Source organism: Terrapene carolina, unplaced genomic scaffold (genome assembly GCF_002925995.2).
Source record: "Terrapene carolina triunguis isolate 2854851 unplaced genomic scaffold, T_m_triunguis-2.0 Scaffold42, whole genome shotgun sequence".
NCBI lineage: Eukaryota > Metazoa > Chordata > Testudines > Emydidae > Terrapene > Terrapene triunguis.
Window position 1 is genome coordinate 28,700,374 of NW_020664393.1, and position 21,229 is coordinate 28,721,602.

At 39.7% G+C, this 21,229-nt stretch overlaps 1 protein-coding gene across 2 annotated transcripts in view; it reads left to right on the forward strand.

Annotated features, from left to right (window-relative positions):
* FILIP1 (filamin A interacting protein 1) overlaps positions 1–20,809 on the forward strand; it is a 101,450-nt gene extending 80,641 nt beyond the window's left edge. The window contains exons 4-6 of one of the 2 annotated variants that reach the window (XM_029911917.1): positions 4,593–7,395; positions 11,530–11,753; positions 19,404–20,809. In XM_029911917.1, coding sequence (XP_029767777.1) covers positions 4,593–7,395; positions 11,530–11,736 — 3,010 coding nt within the window. In that variant the 3' untranslated portion in view covers positions 11,737–11,753; positions 19,404–20,809. The remainder of the gene's footprint in view (positions 1–4,592; positions 7,396–11,529; positions 11,754–19,403) is intronic. The other variant, XM_029911920.1, reaches the window with a different exon arrangement.
* Positions 20,810–21,229: the final 420 nt, after the last annotated feature.

Below are 21,229 nucleotides of genomic sequence, written 5' to 3' on the forward strand. Positions count from 1 at the left end.
ATTCACCTAAGAGTTCTCAAGGATCTCAAATATGAAATTGCAGAACTACTAACTGTAGTATATAACCTATTGCTTAAATCAGCCTCTATACCAGATCACTGATGGATAGCTAACATAATGCCACTTTTTAAAAAAAAGTTCCAGAGGCGATCCTAACTTCAGTACCAGGCAAATTGGTTGAAATTACAGTAAAGAATAGAATTATGAATTAACATGATTTGTTGGGGAAGAGTCAACATGACTTTTGTAAAAGGAAATCATGCCTCCCCAATCTATTAGAATTCTTTGAGGAGGTCAGCAAACGTGTGGACAAGGGTGATTCTGCTGATATAGTGTACTTGGACTTACAGAAAGCCTGTGACAAGGTCCCTCACCAAAGTCTCTTAAGCAAAGTGAGAAGTCATGGGATAAGAGGGAAGATCCTCTCATGGATGAGTAACTGGTTAAAAGATAGGAAACAAAGGGTAGACATAAATAGTCAGTTTTCACAGTGGATAGGAAAATAGCAGAGGCCCCTAAAGATTTGTAGGGGACCAGTGTTATTCAACATATTAATAAATGATCTGGAAAAAGGGGTAAACAGTGAGGTGGCAAAGTTTGCAGACAATACAAAATTACTCAAGATAGTTAAGTCCAAAGCTGATTGTGAAGAATTAGAAAGGGATCTCATAAAACTGGGTGTCTGGGCAACAAAATGGCAGATGAAATTCAGTGTTGATAAATGCAAAGTAATGCAAATTGGAAAATATAATCCCAATTATACATACAAAATGATGGGGTCTAAATTAGCTGTTGCCACTCAAAAAAGAGATCTTGGAATCCTTGTGGCTAGTTCTCTGAAAATATACGCTCAATGTGCAGCAGCAGTCAAGAAAGCTAACAGAATGTTAGGAATGATTAGGAAAGGGACAGATAATAAAACATAAAATGTCATAATGCCACTACATAAATTCATGTAATGGCCACAACTTCAATATTGCACATAGTTCTGGTCACCCATCTCAAAAAAGATATATTAGAATTGTGAAAAGTACAGGCAAGAGCAACAAAAATGATTAGGATATGGAACAACTTCTCTATGAGGAGAGATTAAAGTCATCTCTTTTCAGGTTAGAAAAGAGATGACTAGTAGGATATGAATGACGTCTATAAAATCATGAATGATGTAGAGAAAGTGAATGAGGAAGTGTTAGTTACCCCTTTACATAATAGTAGAGCTAGGGGGTCACCCAATGAAATTAATAGGCAGCAAATTTAAAACAAACATAAGGAAGTATTTCTTCACACAAGGCACAGTCAACTGTGGAACTCATTGCCAGTGGATGTTGTGAAGACCAAAAGTATGACAGGGTTCAAAAAATAATTAGATAAGTTCATGGAAGATAGGCCTATCAATGGCTATTAGCCAGGATGGCCAAGGATGTAACCCCCTGCTCTGGGTGTCCCGAAACCGCTGACTACCTGAAGTTGGGACTGGACGATGGGATGGATCATTCAATCATTACCTTGTTCAGTTCAGTTCCTCTGAAGCATTTGTCACTGACCACCGCTGGAAGATAGGATACTGGGCTAGATGGACCATTGTTCTGATCCAGTATGGCCATTTTTATGTTCTTATGAATCTAATTTCCACTGAGCCAGATTCAGAGGGGATGTGTATCTTAACTGAATGTCAGTAATTCAAACACCTAGGCTGTTTTAAATTAACTTTTTGGGGAAAAGAGGCCTGAGAGTTTTCAAGGATACAGTTCTTTTTGCTTACCTGACCTTATAAGGGCTTAGTTCAGCAGTTTAAGAAACTTGCAGTACGGAGGTTGGTGTTGGTAGTGCCATCCTATGCACAATTTCCTAGAATGTATAAAGACAGTGCATGTTGCTTGGGGATCTTCTTTTTTTCACTTTAATTTTTTCACATCTCTTAGGGGATGCATCAGACAAACTGATTTACTCCCATTCCTGGTATATTTTCTTTTCTCTTCTGCTAGCTACCCTGATTTCCCCCTCTCTTTCCCCTCCCCATTTCTCTGTGCTATGTGCTACAGCATCCTATACCTGATAGTTAGGCTGCAATTTTGTTATGGAGGTCACGGAAGTCACAGATTCCATGACTTTCCGTGACCTCCGTGACTTCTGCAGCAGCCGGTGCACCTGGCTCAGGGGCAGCTCAGGCAGCCCCTGCGTCAGGTGCACTGGGCGCTGCTGGGGCAGTCTCGGGCCACCGTGCAGAGTTTGGGTGTGGGAGGGGACAGTGGGTTGGGGCACGGGACGGGGTGAGGTGGGATCTGTGCAGCGCTTACCTAGGGGGCTCCCCAGAAGCAGTGACATACCCCTCTCTCAGCTGCTTGGTGGAGGCGTGGGCAGGCAGCTGTGCACGCTGCCTCCACCCAGAGCGCTGGCTTTGCACCTCCCATTGGCTGGGAACCATGACCAATGGGAGCTGCGGGGGTGGTGCCTGCAGTTGGAGGCAGCCATGCTTCCACCTAGCAGCTGAGTGAGGGGGATGTCGCCGCTTCCAGGGAGCCCCCCCAGATAAGTGCTGCACAGATCCCACCTCACCCCGTCCCGTGCCCCAACCCCCTGCGCCCTCCCACACCCAAACTCTATTGCTGCTGGGGGGGAGGCGTGGAGCCAGGTAGGGAGCCTACCGGCCCCATCAACCCTTCTTCCCCCCCCGCACCAGTGGGGGTCCCGGGCTGCACACTGTCCCTTCCTCTCCCCCCCCACCCCTACAAGCAGCTGGCCTGCCCTCCCTCAGCACTCGTGGGGGCCCCGGGCAGACCTCCCAAGTTTTATTCACTGGTATTTTTAGTAAAAGTCATGGACAGGTCACGGGCCGTGAATTTCTGCTTAGTGTCTGTTACCTGTCTGTGACTTTTACTAAAAATACCTGTGATTAAAATTTAGTCTTACTGATCGTTCCTGCTCCCACTGTTGCCTTTCCTCCGGAGCCAAAAATGAGTTCCATTTCTAATGTTGCTACTCTCCTTTTCCACCCACATCCCATCCCACCCTTTCATTCAGTCACTTTCTTTGACACTCGCCTTCCCTGCCTATTGAATCTTTCAGTGTTCTGGCTTCCCTCCCCTTTCTTATGGCTTTTCATCCCAGTTCCTGGTCTTTTTTGATTCCCATGGAATCAGGAGTGAGACATTAATAGTCATTGACAACCAAGTTAATTTAGTTCTTGCTGTTAAATCAAGGTCCAAATAAATTAGCTCTTCACTTGGTTGTGAAGGGTTAAAAAGTTTTGGATATAGACTGAAGAAAGCAAATGAATTTGTATTGTTGGATGGATCTTCATATGGGAACTGAGAGTACTTTGATAATGGATTGAACAGTATGTAGTTTCCCAGTAATTTGTATAAACATATCTGTATCGTCTTCTTTAAAACAATACTGTTACTTTTTTTACAGCAGTGCTCCTAAATTTATGACAATAAATATCCCTGCAACAACAGTATCTCTTTATCAGTGGAAAAACATTTCATTTACAAATCTCTGCTAAATAATGCACTAGCACTTTCTACATTGATATCCATGTGTTCTGGATTTAAAGCACAAGCCTAAAATGTATACAACTATACTTTGTTTCTGCTTTGAAATGTTATATGAATAGGTCTGGAAAAGTATCATTGCACATAACAGATTTAAATCATTTTTCTGATAATAGATCTAGTTCATATATCAGCCTTTACATTCTGTGAAATGTCAGAAAATTCAATTGCTCTCTAATTGCTGTATGTCAAGTAGAGAACTTGTGTTATAGCCAAAGCTTTGATCGGTCTGATCCTCGCAGTCAGTAGAGCGGTACCAGTTGTGTACTGTGCTGTATGTGGAATTGAGCCCAGGAAAATAAACACTTTTAAGTCTTTAACGTAGCAGTCATTAAGCAGCCAAACCTATTTTTATATTAATTTTCCACTGCTGCAATATCTAGATGATGACCAAGTGCTGACATCCTGTACTTCTGGTCAGCTGTTTCACTTCTGACCAATGTTGATCCGGTGAAGGCTGGCTGCTTGAAGCAACTCACTCAATTCTGATCTCATTTCACGCATTCTTGCATGTACAACAAGCTAATGAGGCTTCCATCTTATAAAGCTGGCACAGTATAAAAGGGACAGTAAATCTAGAGATATGTCCTGTTGGGTAAACTGTACACTTTCTCAGGTGGGATGATGATGGAGAAATAGTTCAATTCAAAGCTGTGTGTTAAAATCTTCTTTGTCACCTCTGCAACTGAAGATAACATTCTGCAACTGAATGATGCCACATATATATTGGATTAAAGAGGAAATCTGAAATAATGTATTTACATTCAGATAAAGGGGAAAATGTGTAGGGAGGATAGTTGGAGGATAAAATCTTACACTTGACACTTGTTTTCAGAATAGTAAATGATTTTGTGTGATTTCCAATAAGCTTCCCTAATTTAAATAACTGTGCTTTGGGAGACTTATATGGAACCAAGTGTTGAAAGAGCGCTCTAGGACAGTAATGCAAACATGAAAACCCGTAGAAAATGTGGCGGAAACTTGAAATGTAAGGGGAAAATTGCACTCGTATAATGTATTTATTCCATTTTTTTTCAGGTTAAAGAAGCTTCTCGAACAGGAAAAAATCTATCAAGCTCGCAAGGAGAAAGAACACACAAAGAGACTCAATAAACTGAGAGACGAATTGGTCAAACTCAAGTCATTTGCACTCATGCTGGTGGATGAGAGACAAATGCATATTGAACAACTTGGTCAGCAAAGTCAGAAAATACAAGATCTTGCTCAGAAACTAAAGGAGGAAGAAGAAAAGCTTAAAGTTATTAGTTCAAAAACAAAAGAAGATGGACAAAAATTGATGAAATTAGAAGCAGAACTTGAACACAAGACATTATCATTTTCTCAAGAGCATGAGGAGATGACCGCTAAACTGGGTAATCAAGAGTCACATAATAGACAGCTGAGACTTAAGCTGGTTGGTTTGACTCGTAGAATTGAGGAGCTAGAGGAAACTAATAAAAATCTTCAAAAGGCTGAGGAAGAACTTCAGGAATTAAGAGATAAAATAGCAAAAGGAGAATGTGGAAACTCTAGCTTGATGGCTGAAGTGGAAAACCTACGCAAGCGTGTACTTGAAATGGAAGGCAAAGATGAGGAGATTACAAAAACTGAATCCCAGTGTAAAGAGCTGAAAAAGAAACTGCAAGAGGAAGAACATCACAGCAAAGAGCTGAAATTTGAAGTGGAAAAGTTGCAGAAGAGAATGTCAGAACTGGAGAAGCTGGAAGAGGCTTTTAGTAAAAGTAAGTCTGAATGTTCCCAGTTGCACTTAAATCTGGAGAAAGAAAAGAATTTAACCAAAGACTTAATAAGTGAGTTGGACATGGTGAAGACTCGAGTGAAAGATCTTGAATCTTCAGAAAGTAAGTTGGAAAAAGCTGAACTAAGCTTAAAGGAGGACCTTACCAAGCTGAAGTCATTTACTGTCATGCTGGTGGATGAAAGAAAAAATATGATGGAAAAAATAAAGCAGGAAGAAAGAAAAGTTGAAGGTCTGAACAAAAATGTTAAGGTAGAACAAGGTAAAGTTATGGATGTGACTGAGAAATTAATAGATGAAAGTAAGAAACTTTTGAAACTGAAAACTGAAATGGAGGAAAAAGTGTCCAGTTTAACAAAGGAAAGAGATGAGTTAATTGGGAAACTGAAAAGTGAAGAAGAAAAATCCTCTGAACTGAGTTGTAGAGTTGATTTGTTAAAGAAAAGAATTGAAGGTATAGAGGAAGTAGAACGAGAAATAGCAAGAGGTCGAGCCAGAAAAGGACAAGAACTTGCTTATCATGAGGACAACAAGATTAAAGAACTAACCATTGAAATTGAAAGACTGAAAAAACGTCTCAAACAATTGGAAGTGGTTGAAGGAGACTTGATGAAGACAGAGGATGAATATGATCAGCTGGAGCAGAAATTTAGGACTGAGCAGGACAAAGCTAACTTCCTTTCTCAACAACTGGAGGAAATGAAGCTCCAGATTGCCAAAAACAAAGCAATAGAGAAGGGTGAAGTGGTGAGTCAGGAAGCAGAGTTGAGGCACAGGTTTCGGTTAGAAGAAGCTAAAAGCAGAGATTTGAAAGCAGAAGTGCAAGCTCTTAAGGAAAAAATTCATGAGCTGATGAACAAAGAAGACCAGCTTTCCCAGCTCCAAGTTGATTATTCCGTTCTTCAGCAAAGATTTATGGAAGAAGAAGATAAAAACAAAAATATGGGTCAAGAAGTCCTGAACTTAACAAAAGAGTTAGAGCTTTCTAAGCGTTACAGTCGTGTCCTCAGACCCAGCATGAATGGTAGAAGAATGGTAGATGTTCCTGTGACATCAACTGGGGTGCAGACTGATGCAGTAAGCAGTGAAGCAGCAGAAGAAGAAACCCCAGCTGTGTTTATAAGGAAATCCTTCCAAGAGGAAAATCACATCATGAGTAATCTGCGACAGGTAGGGCTGAAAAAACCCACAGAGCGCTCATCTGTGCTTGACAGGTATCCCCCAGCAGCAAATGAGCTTGCAATGAGGAAATCTTGGATACCATGGATGAGAAAAAGAGAGAATGTGTCCCAAGGAGCTCATGATAAAGGAGCCCGCACACATGGTAGCCCAGGACATCCTGGAGAGGTTGTCCTTTCCCCAAAGCAGGGGCAACCTCTTCATATTCGGGTGACTCCAGATCATGAGAATAGTACAGCTACTCTGGAGATAACTAGCCCAACATCTGAGGAATTCTTTTCAAGCACCACTGTCATTCCAACCTTGGGAAATCAGAAGCCACGGATTACCATAATTCCTTCTCCAAATGTGTCACAAAAAGGAAAAGGTGGCGAGAGCTCAGTGGGCCCAGAGCGTGCTATGTCACCTGTTACTATAACTACATTCTCCAGAGAAAAATCCTCAGATGGAGGGAGAGCTCCTTTCATGGAAAGACCCACGTCCCCAATTCAGATTATGACAGTATCTACGTCTGCAGCACCAGCAGAAATCTCTGTTTCTCCAGAATTGCAGGATATGACCATGGGAAGGGCTGTTTTCAAAGTAACACCAGAAAAACAAACTGTCCCAACCCCAATCCGGAAGTACAATGCCAATGCCAACATTATAACAACAGAGGACAACAAAATTCACATTCACTTAGGTTCTCAGTTTAAACGCTCCCCTGGTGCTGCTTCTGAAGGAGCTAGTCCTGTGATAACGGTCAGACCAATGAATGTAGCAGCAGAAAAGGAGGTTATGACTGGTACCGTCCTTCGTTCCCCCAGGAACCATTTCTCCTCCAGGCCTGGAGCAAGCAAAGTGACAAGTACCATAACTATAACTCCGGTTACAACATCATCCACACGAGGAACACAATCAGTGGTAAGTAGCAGAGGATTCCATGGGATATCTGCCCAGACTTCATGGTGGGGAGATGGGAAGCCATAAAATGGACTTTATGTGAGACCCAATTGTGGAAGAACAGTTGCAAAAAACTGTTCATGCTACTGATTTCACTGGAGTTATTCTGGATTTCAACTGGGGTAACTGAGAGCAGAATTTGCCCTGTTGTGTTTTTAAACGGTCCATTTTGGCATTGTCTCACTATAACTACTTGAGGTGAGCCTTACAAGGAAGCCCTTGCAAAGCTGTAGGAAATGAAAGAAGGATGGTGCTGTAAACTTTCCTATGGTGGTTGGGGGAGGTGGGCAGAGAGGAAGAGGGGGCAATGCAGAGAGAAACCCTGCTTCTATTTTTTTGGAGGTGTCAGTTCTTAACTTAGTCCATTGTGCTTAGCTAGTGTATAGCTCTCCGCTAATTGATATGATTTATGTAGCAATACAGTACCCAGTGGGGTGAATAAAGAACAGAGTGGGAGATTTAATTCTGAAGTTCCTGGCTCTTGTCTGTTTTATGACAGATTTGCCATGGCTTTAACTTTAACTGTATAAAATAGAGGTAGGTGTGTGTGTGTGGGGGGGGGGGGGGGGGGGGACGACACACAACTCTGCAGAACCACCAGTTATACAGGGAGAATATTTCTTTAGGATCAAGCATGTAATTTTTAGGAGTCCTGCCTGAGCTGTGAAACCTCCCTGCATGGTGATTCCAAGATGGTGGCTGTAATTTCATGTCTGGGCCATTTAGGACATGGGGGATTTTCTTTTTTTAATTGACATCCCCTCTAGTCTGTCTAACTTTTTATTTTCCAAAAATCTATATAAGTGCCTCCAGCAGGCTCAATTTGAATGAAATTACAGATACCATCTTGGAAGTGCTGATGTGGTTGGCCAACTCATGCAAACCACAAAAATCCATGATTATCAGTCCTGTAATTTCCTCATCAGTGTGTTCCACACACCTTCTGTGCCATTCTTACAGGCCTGGGACCCAATTCTCTGTTGTGTTATGACTGTTCTTGCCCCCTCTGTACCACTTTTCCCCTCACATATTAAAAATGTTACAAGAGATAATGCGCAAGTGACATAGCTATTCTCAGATAGTAATAAAATACACTCGAGGATTTGTGTTATAAACTGCTTAAGAATATGCTAAACTTTCAAAAAGTCCAAATCATTGCTGCTTATTTAAACCAACCACCCATCCTCATTGCAAACACTTTGACAAGTATACTTTGACTAGTATACTTGTAGTCATGTCTGCATGTTCTGCGGTGAGCCACCGTTATGGGCGTAAATAGCTTCGGCAGTTGCATGTGTTTACTCCTTCATTAAAATTTAGTTCTGGGTATCTATAATGTTCCACTAGTGTGTACTTCTGGGAAGAGAACAGCTTAGCTTCACTCTGCAAGTCCTAATGAGGCAGCATTATAGGTGTCCCGTATTAACTTCATAAAAGTACAGAGAGCCAAATTCTGGCTGATGCAGTATATTTGCGTAAAGCAGAAAAAAATGCAGTCACCTGCAAACGTGCGAGGCAGAAGGGAGCCAACCGGATTCTGAATCCTGCAAAATGATACCAAGAGGTTCTCTACAACTGACACTGTTAAGGCAGAAGCAGCTCTAGCCATTTTCCCAGCCACCAAAAAAATGTTTTAGATGCTCCCCATAAGCAGCTGAACCCCCCAAAACACCACAGCTGGCCAATCAGCAAAGGGGAGGGGAGAGAGAGCGAGAGAGAGACACACATACACACACAAATGGCACAGGGGTACAGCACCCCTTGGAAGTTGGCACCTAAGGCAACCACACTGCTTGCTCACCCCTAGAACCAGCACTGGCTGAGGCTGTTTGAAGCCCAGTCTGCATGTTTATTCAGTTACATTGGCCAGACAGTGGGGACCTGTATACAGCTAATTTTCCCTTCACTTAGCAAGGAAAAAATGTGTTTGGAGTTGTGTGTTGAGCTGTGATCTGAGCGACATGTTAGTGTGCCTCTTTGGGGACCGGGAGGGCAGAGTCAAAATACTTTAAAATGATTTTTGAGTGTTTTAGACATGAAACTAGTAACTCTAGAGTGCCAAAATCTTCAGTTAATAATTTACGTGTCATTAAAACTCAAGAAATGCCTGAGATTCCAGCTACTTCATTTAATAGCTGTATGTTTACACACCGGGGAAAGCTTTCAGGGAGTGCAGGATGTTTGTCATTTTGGCTCCAGGGTATGTTGACATATTTTCCAACTCTGATAGATTGTATTTGCATGTTGTGCCATACAATGTTCCATGGTTCTTATTTGTTTTGACATAAAAATGTGAGTTCCTTTAAATGTTGTTGTAAACACTGCTTTTGATTATTGAAAGTGGCTTGCTTCCCATCGGTCTGTCAGCATTCAAATTTCCCAATTGTGATTTCATTTATTTTATTTTGTGTATGTGTGCATGTGGTTTTGTACTGTTCTTGGAACATTAAGTAATGGAGAGTGCTGACTGACTGGTAAGGATGGTGGTAGTTTGCCTCCTTTTTTGCAATGCTCAGTACATATAATCAGGACCCTGTGTGCTCCACAGCAACTTGAAACTAAACTCTGTGGCAAGGGCCCTAGATTCTATTGCAGTCTGGTGCAGCAGGAAGGAGATTCTGTGGCAGATTCATTTGATTATTTTAAACTCAGGTTTGTAATGTGCAACTAAATGCTATTAGGAAAATTATATATATTATAAGTGCCCACAACACTGTTTATTTTGTTGATTCAATTCAGTTTATATTGTTTCCACATTTGCTGTTTTCAGTGTGCTGCAGCTTTGGTCTTCACACTGCAAAATTACTATGTAGAAATTGTCAGGGAACCTGGAAGTATTTTAGCTTCTAGGTTGAGGACAGCTGGGACTTCTAGAACTTGAGGAGGTGTTCTGGGAGTTTGGGATTAGGACAATAACTGATTTTTTTTTTCTGTTTAAAATGATCAGTGGTGAAGCAGTTAATATTGTTAATTAAGCTTCAAATTTAACAGCCCACTGAGATAAATAGGGCAATGCATGTGCAATGCTGCATCAGTTTACATTTGCATTATGTTTTGTTCTCAACCATGAAGGAAGGCTATACACGTTTTCTCTACGTGATGGTTAGATTCTGGCCTATAGCTGCATGGCAAAGAATGGCTTCCAAATTCTTTTGCTGCAGAATACATTGGCCTGTCAGATGAACAGGAAATAGTAAAGACCTATTAGGTTTCTAGTCCATCTCTTCCCATAGAGGTGCTGGTCTTGTCTACATTAATGTGGGTAAGACAGTAGAGACTTTCTCTCCTTTTCCTCTCTTTTCTCAATAATAAAAGATTAGGCCAATTCCCTGGATCTGAACAGCTCCAAACTTTAGGAAAGTATGGATCCAGAGCTTTGTACCTGACCCCCATCTCTAATAAGCCAACCCAAAATACTGGATCTGAACACCAGAAAAATAAGGTCTGGATCTGACCTCTGCATTTTGGGTCCATCTCTAGCATGATATTCACCATTGTACAGTAACTCTTCTGGTACAAAATGTCTTCTTGGCATTTTGCTTCATGCCACTAATATTTAAATATGCTGCAAAGGATTCAACCATCGTTATACCAAAGGAGATGCCCTGATTCCAAAGTTGAATACTAATTAAATAATTTAGGTGCCCAAAGTGACCTGGTTGCCTGAGATATGATCTGTCTTCCTGTGATTTTTTGCAACTGTTGAGAGTAGCCGAGGCACTCAAACTGGGGCCCTCCCAATATAAGTGAGAGAGAGCTGCGTGGCAGGGCATTCCTTGTGAGGGGTCCTCCGTTTTGGAACTTGCTCCCCACCATTGGTACACAAGAGCCTAGATTTGTTAACCTTCTGGGCATGCTTGCAAAGTCCATCTTTTCTCTGTCTTTGTTAAGGAGGAGCTGGGGTGAATATATTTATGGCCAGTTGTTATTTTTAATTCATGGCAGAGGCTCCCAGTGCACTGGATAGGTGCTTCAAGGCATATTTTAAAATTTTGAAGAAACAAATAAGGAACTGTACAGATTTAGGATCTGTTAAAGAAAAACTCCTAAAAATCTTGCTTACAATTATATCCTTTCTCTTTTTCTCTCTTTCAGACAGGACAGGATGGGTCATCACAGAGACCTACACCCACCCGTATTCCTGTGTCAAAAGGTATGAAAGCAGGAAAGCCAGTAGTGGCAGCCCCAGGAACAGGAAATGTGACAAAATTCGAGCCTCGTGCCGAGACTCAGTCTATGAAAATAGAACTGAAGAAATCTTCAGCCAACAGCTCTGCCTCCCTGGGCGGGGGGAAGGGCTGAGGGCAGTGGCTAAGGGGGTATGTTGTGCAGGTTTTACTGCTACCATGGAAATCAGCCCCCTGTCTGTTAGTTGCTAGTGTTTGCATTTACTAATTAAGTCCTGAAACTGTCACTTAACATAACAAACTAATAGGTGTGTGTGTGTGTCTTGACTTTAACAATATAATTTTGTTTCTATGCTGAGCTAAAAAGCTACTTGGAGGCTCGTAATGTTTGCAGACAATGAAATCAGACTGAGCAGCCTCACTTACACATTGATCTTAATTCAGGCAGGGGTTATTGAATTTATCGATAGGATGGGCCACTTCTTAAGAGATTGTCTCATGGTACCACTTTCCATCTCACTCACAATCGCGTAGGCCACTTTCCCTCCTTTTTCATGATCATTTAACATTCCTGAGACAACTAAAGCATTGCTTGCCTAGAGAAGTAATGCTAGAAAAGCCATGTATTTTTAGGTCTCTTTTAATGAAGTCTCATAGCTAAAACAAAGAGGAAGAGCCAGCAACATGTGACCAGCCATCTCTCTATGGATCAGCAGTGATTCACAGACCGCAGTTTGGAAAGCTCTGATCTAACTGATTTTTTGTTACAGCCACAATTTGGGCCTGATCCAAAACCCCTGGAAGTCAATGGAATTACTTTCTTTGGGCTTGTCTATACTTTTGGCTAGATTCGCACTGCTGTGATCAATGCAGTGGTGTCGATTTAGTGGGTCTGGTGAAGACTCGCTAAGTCAATGGCAGAGTGCTCTCCCATTGACTCCTGTACTCCAGCTCCTCGAGAAGAGTAAGTTAAGTCAGCAGGAGAGCAATTCCCATCAACACAGTGGGATGTAGATTCCGCAATAAGTGGATCTAGCTATTTCAACTTCAGTTATGTTATTCACGTAACTGAAGTAGTGTAACTTAGATTGATTTACTGTGGTAGTGTAGACAAGGCCTTTGACTTCAGTTTACTTTGGATCAGGCCCATAATCAGAAAGTGTGCTGTAGTTTGACTTCAGCTGCCTAGAGTTCTTCTGTCTTAGAACAGTCCTTAATACAGACAGTTAATGGTGCAAAGTAATTGATGGAGAACTCTGCTCAGATACAGAGGGTAGGGGACAGAGGGCTTTGCACCCAACTTACCCTGAATTCCAGCGTGTTCCCTGAAGTTTGGTATGTGTCTATCTCAAATAAAGACCCAGTTTACAGTGCTATGGAGTACCAGTTTGTGTTTTGTTTTGTTCTGGTTATACTGAAGTATTTGCATTTTTTCCATTTGTGTTTTTTTTAGCATGTTTTAAGGAAGTATTTCAGCATGGAAATGGGTGTGGATGTAAATGATTGATGTCATTATTTTGTTTGATAGCACCATAATTTCCCCAGAAAACTCAATTTCCACACAAGTAAGATACAATAAATGAACTCTGGGTTGAAGTAACTTGACATGCTGTGTCTCAGCCAGAAGGTGCATTTTAAAAATATATAATGATTCAACCATTTGAGTGAGCTATTAAGAGTCCCACAACTATGGGTGCCCTTGCTGGAGGAGAGAAGAGAAAGGAAGATGACTCATGCAGCATGAAGAATACAAGTGTAACGCAAAATGAATTTGAGGGAGAATGCTAAGTGAAGAAGTTAAGTGGCTGAAGGAAGCAAATGCAGTTAATAGGATGTACACGGTCAATGCAATGAACCAAGAGATTGGGGGATTAGTTTCTCTTGTGAAGGAGAGGTTGAAAGAAGAGTCTGTCAGTGGAGGGCAACAAAAATGTGGTAGAATCAGGCAATGTTTATCCTTTAATCCATACTTTCGGCTGCTACCCTATTAAAGATCCAGATATTTCCGTTAGAGAGCTTACCCCAGCTTCACTATCTTGAAGGCATTCTTATTCTTCTTTCATGCACATGTCCTTCTGATGAACATCACAAAAATAAGAGTCCTGTGGCATCTTTAAGACTAACAGATGTATTGGAGCATAAGCTTTCGTGGGTGAATGCCCACCCACGAAAGCTTATGCTCCAATACATCTGTTAGTCTTAAAGGTGCCACAGGACTCTCTGTTGCTTTTTACAGATCCAGACTAACACAGCTACCCCTCTGATACCGATCACAAAAATATTGATTCTGATTTTCACAGGTCCTCAAGCATCTTCCATTAACCTGCATCTCCAATTAACTTTGGAAATGTAGGTGTTAGGACATCTGAAAAACAGACTCATGACTATATATATATAATTTTCCTAATAGCAGAACCAAACTTGGAGCTTCTTCTTGGGAATTTGTGAGTTACTGACCAGAAGTGCATCAACTAATTCCAGCTAATTGTTATGCCCAATAAATGCCCCATACCTCAATTTGTCAATTAATCATTAGTGAGTTCTTATTATTTCTAAGTATCAGAACTTTTTCAGCAGAAGTTGTAAACATAACAACATGAAGCTAAAAGCTCATTATAACACTAAATGCTGAGCTAAACCAAATCTTCCACTCAGTTCAAAACAGTAATTTTAAATGCTGCAAAGTAGATGAGCCCCCTGGTAATGTGGTATGATACAGTAATGAACTATAGATGGCTTAAGCCTTCTTTTTCATAGCTTTTAAAAAGAAACTTGCCTTTCCTAACTTAAGTGATGATATATATGGGACAATAGTCTAAAAGCAGCATCTGTTTTGGATGGGATTTGAGAAACTACTTTAACTGAAGAAGAAACCATCAGATCGAACTGGATATCCAGGGCCACCACAGCACAGTTAGAATTGGAGAGGCAAACTAGAAGTACCACTTGTGGAGTTATCAGGACATGTGAGAAGGAATCCAGCAACCCCAGACGAAAGAGAATTGACAAGTCAGACTAGTATTTTGAGGATTCAGTAGCAGAGCCCATTGCCAGGACCAGACCAGAGAAAAATCTCTGATCCACAGCCAACCTAGCAAAAGGTCAAGGAATCAGAACCAGGCAAAAGGGTGTTTCTGAAACTAATCTGGGGAAAAAACCCACAAGCAAACAAAAAGTAACAACTTATGAATATTGGTAGGAAAAGACCCTGAAAACATATTAATCTTGTTTAAATATTAGCAAGAAGAGGGCAGGTCGCAATTTACAAAGCTTCTCAAAAGGAAAGAAAGATAAAGTGTAAGGGTTGATGTAAGCCAAAGGGTAATGTAAATTATTTACTAAGTATTGATGTATAAGCGTTTGTTCTGAGGTTCACAGAAATGAAATATTTTGTATAAACTGGAGAAAACCATATGCCTATAAGTACTTATGGATATCTGTTTTAAGTTTAGTGTGCATCTTTGGTTAAAAAATTAGATGAGTTCAGCATTTTGTAATATGTTTTCATTTACCTGAAGTTTGCTACTCTAAGTAGGGGGCGGGTGGGGAGGGAATTGCAACAACAATAACAAAAAAGGCTTATAGCTCAAAAGTCTTAACAAGTTGAAGCTTAGCTGTCTTGATCATACAGTTCAGAGTCCCTTTTCCTCTGAAGGTAGCAATCTAGTTAGTGACTACAATAAGATAAGCCACTCAGCACCTTAAAAACTTTGTCTAGTGAAAGAAGCATGACTGTTACAATATCTCTGTCTGTGAGAAAGGTCTCAGAACAATGAGTCAGCTTACATCACAAAAGTGTTCCAGCATCTGTGTGTGGAGTTAAGGACAGAGTAACCTCCATAACTGAATTTCCCTGTATTTGATTTTAAATCTGATCCTTAACACAAGTTTCTACTGAATTATATAGGGCCAGATGCTGTCACCCTTACTCATGCTAAGTATAGCTTGCTAATGTGAGTAATCTCATGGCCATAAACAGAAATACTGATCTGACTAAGAGCTGCTCAGTGTGAGAAAGGTTGCAGAATTTGGTTCAAAAAGACATGCAATCCCTAGTCTAAGGGGTTTCTTTCAGATCTTAAAATATGCTAAGCAAACAATATCTTGACTTCATATGGCCACTTTGATCTTTAGTTGTTTACTCTTTTCGTTTTCTGATCACAATCCTTCACTGTGATTAAAAAAGCAAATAACACAGTGGTTCTCAAACTATTGTACTGGTGACCCCTTTCACATAGCAAGCCTCTGAGTGCGACCCCCCCTTATAAATTAAAAACACTTTTTAATATATTTAACACCATTATAAATGCTGGAGGCGAAGCGGGGTTTGGGGTGGAGGCTGGCAGCTGGCGACCCCCCCATGTAATAACCTCGCGACCCCCTGAGGGGTCCCGACCCCCAGTTTGAGAACCCCTGAAATATCTTGTGACTTTTATAAATATGACCATACAGAATGTACATGACAGTATTTAAACTTTAAACCACTTACTTGGTGATTAATATCATGTGCATAATCTCTAAAACAGAATTGGTCTGCAAAGGTTCATGCCAATTATAGACTAAATACCAGATTATTACCTAAAACATGGTAAACGTGTTTTCATATCCTCTCAAGGTTAACGCTAATGTTCGGTGACTGATCAGAATAACAGAGTACATCTTTAAAGAGGGAAGGCTGCCGTCCTACCATGTTTCAGGTTTTTGACACAGGCTACAACAATAAGGATGGTTTTCAGACCAATTATATGTTCCTATCGCATATCAGTTGTTGACATCACTAAGTCAGTTTGAAACCTGTAGTATGCTGGCAGTAGTTTCTATGAGCTCATCTTTTAAACTTGTTCTCCTTTAGGGGAATGTTTTTCTCTTCCATCTGTGTGAGTAATTCTCATTCCCTTAACTTCGACTGAGCTCTCCCAGACAGAGCTCTTTCTAACATTTGTCATTATAGATGTTGACTTCACTTTGAAACTATCTTACTACTTGGTCTCTGTTCTTATTTGGGTTTTTGGAAAATATCAAGAGGGTTAACTACTTTCAAATTGGGAGCTATCAGCTGCAGGAACAAAACCATGTAGGACCATGTGTGGGTTTATTTTATTTTATTTTATTTTATTTTTTGGCTTCTTGCAAGATACAAGTATGAGCAACTCCCTATATTAAAAACTCTTCTAAACACGATTTTAAAAGTTCAGAAATAGTTATATTGGTACATGATCCACTTTTGTCACTGGGACTTATATTGTCTCCAGTATATCTTTTTGTATAATTTGGTATTATCCATTCATGTAAATTGTAAAAAGAAATTTAATTTAAATTTCAAATGTTAAAATGTCAGTTGATTTGCTTTTATTATCTGAATTGGTCAGGCTTTATGCAAATTGTTCACTATGGTCCAGATTTTAAACTCATTTACAACAGTGTAAATACAAATAATTACGACGACCTCTGATTTACAGCAATATCATTTAAATCTGAATTTGGTCCTATCCATACAGATGTCTTTATTTAATTTTATCATTAGAATAAATTAATTAAGTTTTGTTTCTTTAAGTAAATATATAACTCATGTAAGCTGTAAGATTTATAGTCCCAGAAGCACTCTCTCTAGCAATTGCCAGATTATTCCTACATCACTGTGCCAGAATATATCAGGGATGGCCAAACCATGGCTCGTGATACAATTAAAGTGTGGCTTGTGGAGCCCCTCCAGGCCCTCCCTTCTCCACCTACCAGATGGGGCGGGGGGGGGGAGCTTGGGACCTCTGCCTTGCAGCAGGTGGGGTAGGGGCTTCTGTCCAGTGGGGAGGGGCGGTCTTGGGACTTCAGCCCCATGGGGTGCACCTACTGGGGCTCAGGGCTCAGCAGGAGCGGGGTTGAAGCCCCAAGGCCTGGCAGATGCCTCCCACAGGGCAAAAGCCCCGAGCCCAGCGGGTGTGCCCCGGCTTTCCACTTTCTGAAGATTGTTGTATGCGGCTCAGAGTGTCAGTAAGTTTGGCCATCCCTGGAATATAACCTATGAAAATGTTAGACAAACACCTCTTTGGACATCTATTTTAATAGCAAAAATACATGCATTACTACAAAGTCAAACGTTAGAAGGGGTGAGGTGTAAGGGAAATTAATGAACACATGAATAATGGAAGTATACACAATGTATGACTTCTTAATCCTCTCTAGTCTCTGACCTCCCCCTGCATACTTGTTATGTTTGGTCTATAAGAGGAAGACTTTGATTTTGAAACCTTACTATAGTTACGCTCTTCAGTTATTAATTGGACCTGTACAAGGAAGAAGACATTTTCTGCCTACCAAATTTTTGTTTTTAAATTGTAAATTTTGTCTTCAAACTCTGTGTATAGATATCTAATGTATATACTGGATATTAAGAACCATTTTCTTAAAATGAGCTCATGTGACTCCCACTGAAATTAATAGATGTGTTCATATATGAGTAAAATTTGATGTTAAGCAAATAGAGCTTTTACCTTGCTTCATATTCTCCAAGAACCTGAAGTTATAAAACTGCATTGGTGGTGAAGGTTTACTTTTACTACAGTTTATGATTCCTGTATGTTCATTATTCAAATCTGGGAGGAAATATAGACATGGATGGATGGAAAAAACTTACGTAAATCGTAAATTAAATGTAGAGAAATACACTTTATTGGGAAATTCCATTGTTTCACTTGTGTTCCCACATTCTCCTAATTGTTGTCTTTTAGCCTTGTTTTATCCATATGAGTAAAATAACGAAAATATGCCATCTAGTGGTAAGGTTCTGGCATAAAGGGTAAATGAAATATTTGAACATTTTTTCTGTTTTAAAATTACAATATTGTACAATTCCCACAATCAAACTTTTTACAAACATATTTTTTTTAAAAGGTGAAGCATAGGCACATGTTAATAAAAGTGGTAAGGATACACTGGATTTATATTTTGCATATCTTGTAAATGGCTTTTGAAAACAAGGAGGGGAAGACAATCACAGTAGTTATATAAGAAGTTTCAACTATAGAAATAAATGCTTTTGGAAGGCACATTATACTACATTTCAAATGTCTGACTGCAATTTCATCATTTAAAACCCACAAATATTTTTTCTTTAAAGATGCACTGCATATTGAAATTTACATTTATGGTTAAACTCCAATTTAGTGAATATCATCTTGTGCGCAATGGAAACACATCTAGACCATAGGACAGTTAATTAATTATTTACTATTTGTTGTGGTACTACCAAAAGACTAATTAGGATCAATGACCTCTTATGTTCACACAGTACAAACTTAAGCTCTGATCTTGCAAAGACTACACATAGCTTTATACATTATGTGTGAAATCCTGACTCTACTGAAGTCAATGGCAAAAGTACTGTTGACTTCAGTAGAGCCAGGATTTAACTATGTGAGTAGTCCCATGTAAGTCTTTACATGAACTGCGCTTAAGAGGACAAGCAACCCATGAAGAAGAGGGAAGAGATAGTGGACATGCACATTTTATAGACATATTTTAGTTGAATTACATTTTTTGTATAATGACAGAGATATGGTCTGAGCATTGAATTTGGTTGGAGTCTCAGACTTCTGAGTTCTAATCCTGGCTCTAACCCAGACTCCCTCTGTAGCACTGGCCAGGACATTTCTTCTCAGTCTCTGTCTCCCATCTTTATATGGGAATAATATCTACCTCCCAGGAGTGTTGTGAGGTTTAATTAAAATCTTTAAGAGTCTCTGAAGATAAAAAAGCACTATATAAATGCTAAGTTCTATTAACTTTGTTAAAAATTACCTGTATTTCCAATTATATAATAGCAAATGTTTTGCTCTTTTCTCTTAGAGAGTGTCATCATTCATCAGTTACGCATGAACTCTAGATGAGATACCATACCCAATGTATTCTATATGTGTGCACTTCCTCTGCACACCAGTTGGATGGATCACTGTTGAAGCCCTCTACCACTATCACCATGGTCTCCTGTGCTACTGATCACTGACAGAAGTTTTTTACTGCTTCCGTTGGATTATAAAGATTATTTGTAGAGTTTTTAAAAATAATGGCCTTGTTGATATTTTGAAAATATGTAGAGAGAGAGAAAAGCAGTTATGGTGCCAGCTGAATGTTACTCTTATTTTGGAAAGCCTAAGGCACCTGCTTGATTTTGTTTGGTGGTGTTTGCCATATAATTTATTTTTATAAAACACTTTAATGTAACTTTCCCAAAACCTTCCAATTGCTACTGTCCATGGCATGTTAATTTGTAGAATACACTGTCAAAATTCTTAGTGTTGATTGATATTTTTGTATTAAAGACAGTAAAGAAAGTTTAAATTTTAATCTGAACAGAGCTTTCTTTATTTTTAAATGTTAAATTTTTCTTTAAATGTATGCAACACATTTTCCTGCCACCATATGACTGTGAGACTAAATGCTCAAAGGACTGCCACACAGGGTATACTGGTATAGAATTTTTCTTGTACTGTGCAGCGATTCAGCATAAAACTTAATACTAACAAACCAAAGCCCTGAAGTACTACCTGAATTTAAAGATTCTTTTTAAACATTGTAAACCAGTTTTCACTAAGCTGTGATTATTTTTATTATTTTACAATATGTTTTTACTTCTGCCTGTACTGAAAAAAGTCAATTTTCATCACACTGTAACAAATAAATTTTCACAAGAATACAAATGTAATGAAGTGTTTGGATTATGCCACAAATGTCATAAGGCTGACAGTGCTGAAATTTATCTTGTTTGTTTTATTTTATAGTAAGTACTACTGATAAAAAAGGAATTGTATGGTTTTTGTAGTTGCCATCTTCAGGCTGGTATTTCATTACAATATCACAGTGCATACTACATGCATCCAGATATTGTCAGTGCTGTGAAGAAAGATCTAGCATCTGGCAAAATTAATGATGCCATTGTTTCTAACTTTGAGTTTTCACTATGCTATCAAATATCACATCTATATAAGTATAAGGAAACTGTATTGTAAAGATGGCCAAATGATCGTAAAACAACAAGACCCTATGTATGCCACTGCAAGGTGAACTTACATTTTACAGCAGTGGCCCTTCGATGATTGATGCTGCATTCTGAAGCATAATGAGAATTCTGTGGCAGCTACATTTGAATTAAAAATGGATTTTTAAATGAATTATATATGAAATTGAATAGAACCTGTATGGTATCCCTCATGCTATTTATTTTTTATAATAAATTCATTTTATTTTAAATTTTCCCCACATTTTCAGTTTCCAATTTGCTGCAGACTTTTATATTATTAGTGCATAATGGTACTGTAAAGCTACCGGGGAAAACTGGAAGATTTGGCAGCTGAATGTGGGACTATTGGGGCTTTTGGCATTTGGGGAGGTGGTTTGAGATTGTGGGATAAGCATATTAACGAGTCCTTTTTGCTGAAATGATCAAAAGTGAAATAGTTAACAATTACGACATTTTAAATTTGTCATAAGTACACCTCTACACTGATATAATGGTGTCCTCGGGAGCCAAAAAAATCTTACCGCGTTATAGGTGAAACCGCGTTATATTGAACTTGCTTTGATCCGCCGGATTGCGGCCCTGTCCCCCCCCCGGAGCACTGCTTTACCGCGTTATATCCGAATTCGTGTTATATTGGGTCACGTTATATCAGGGT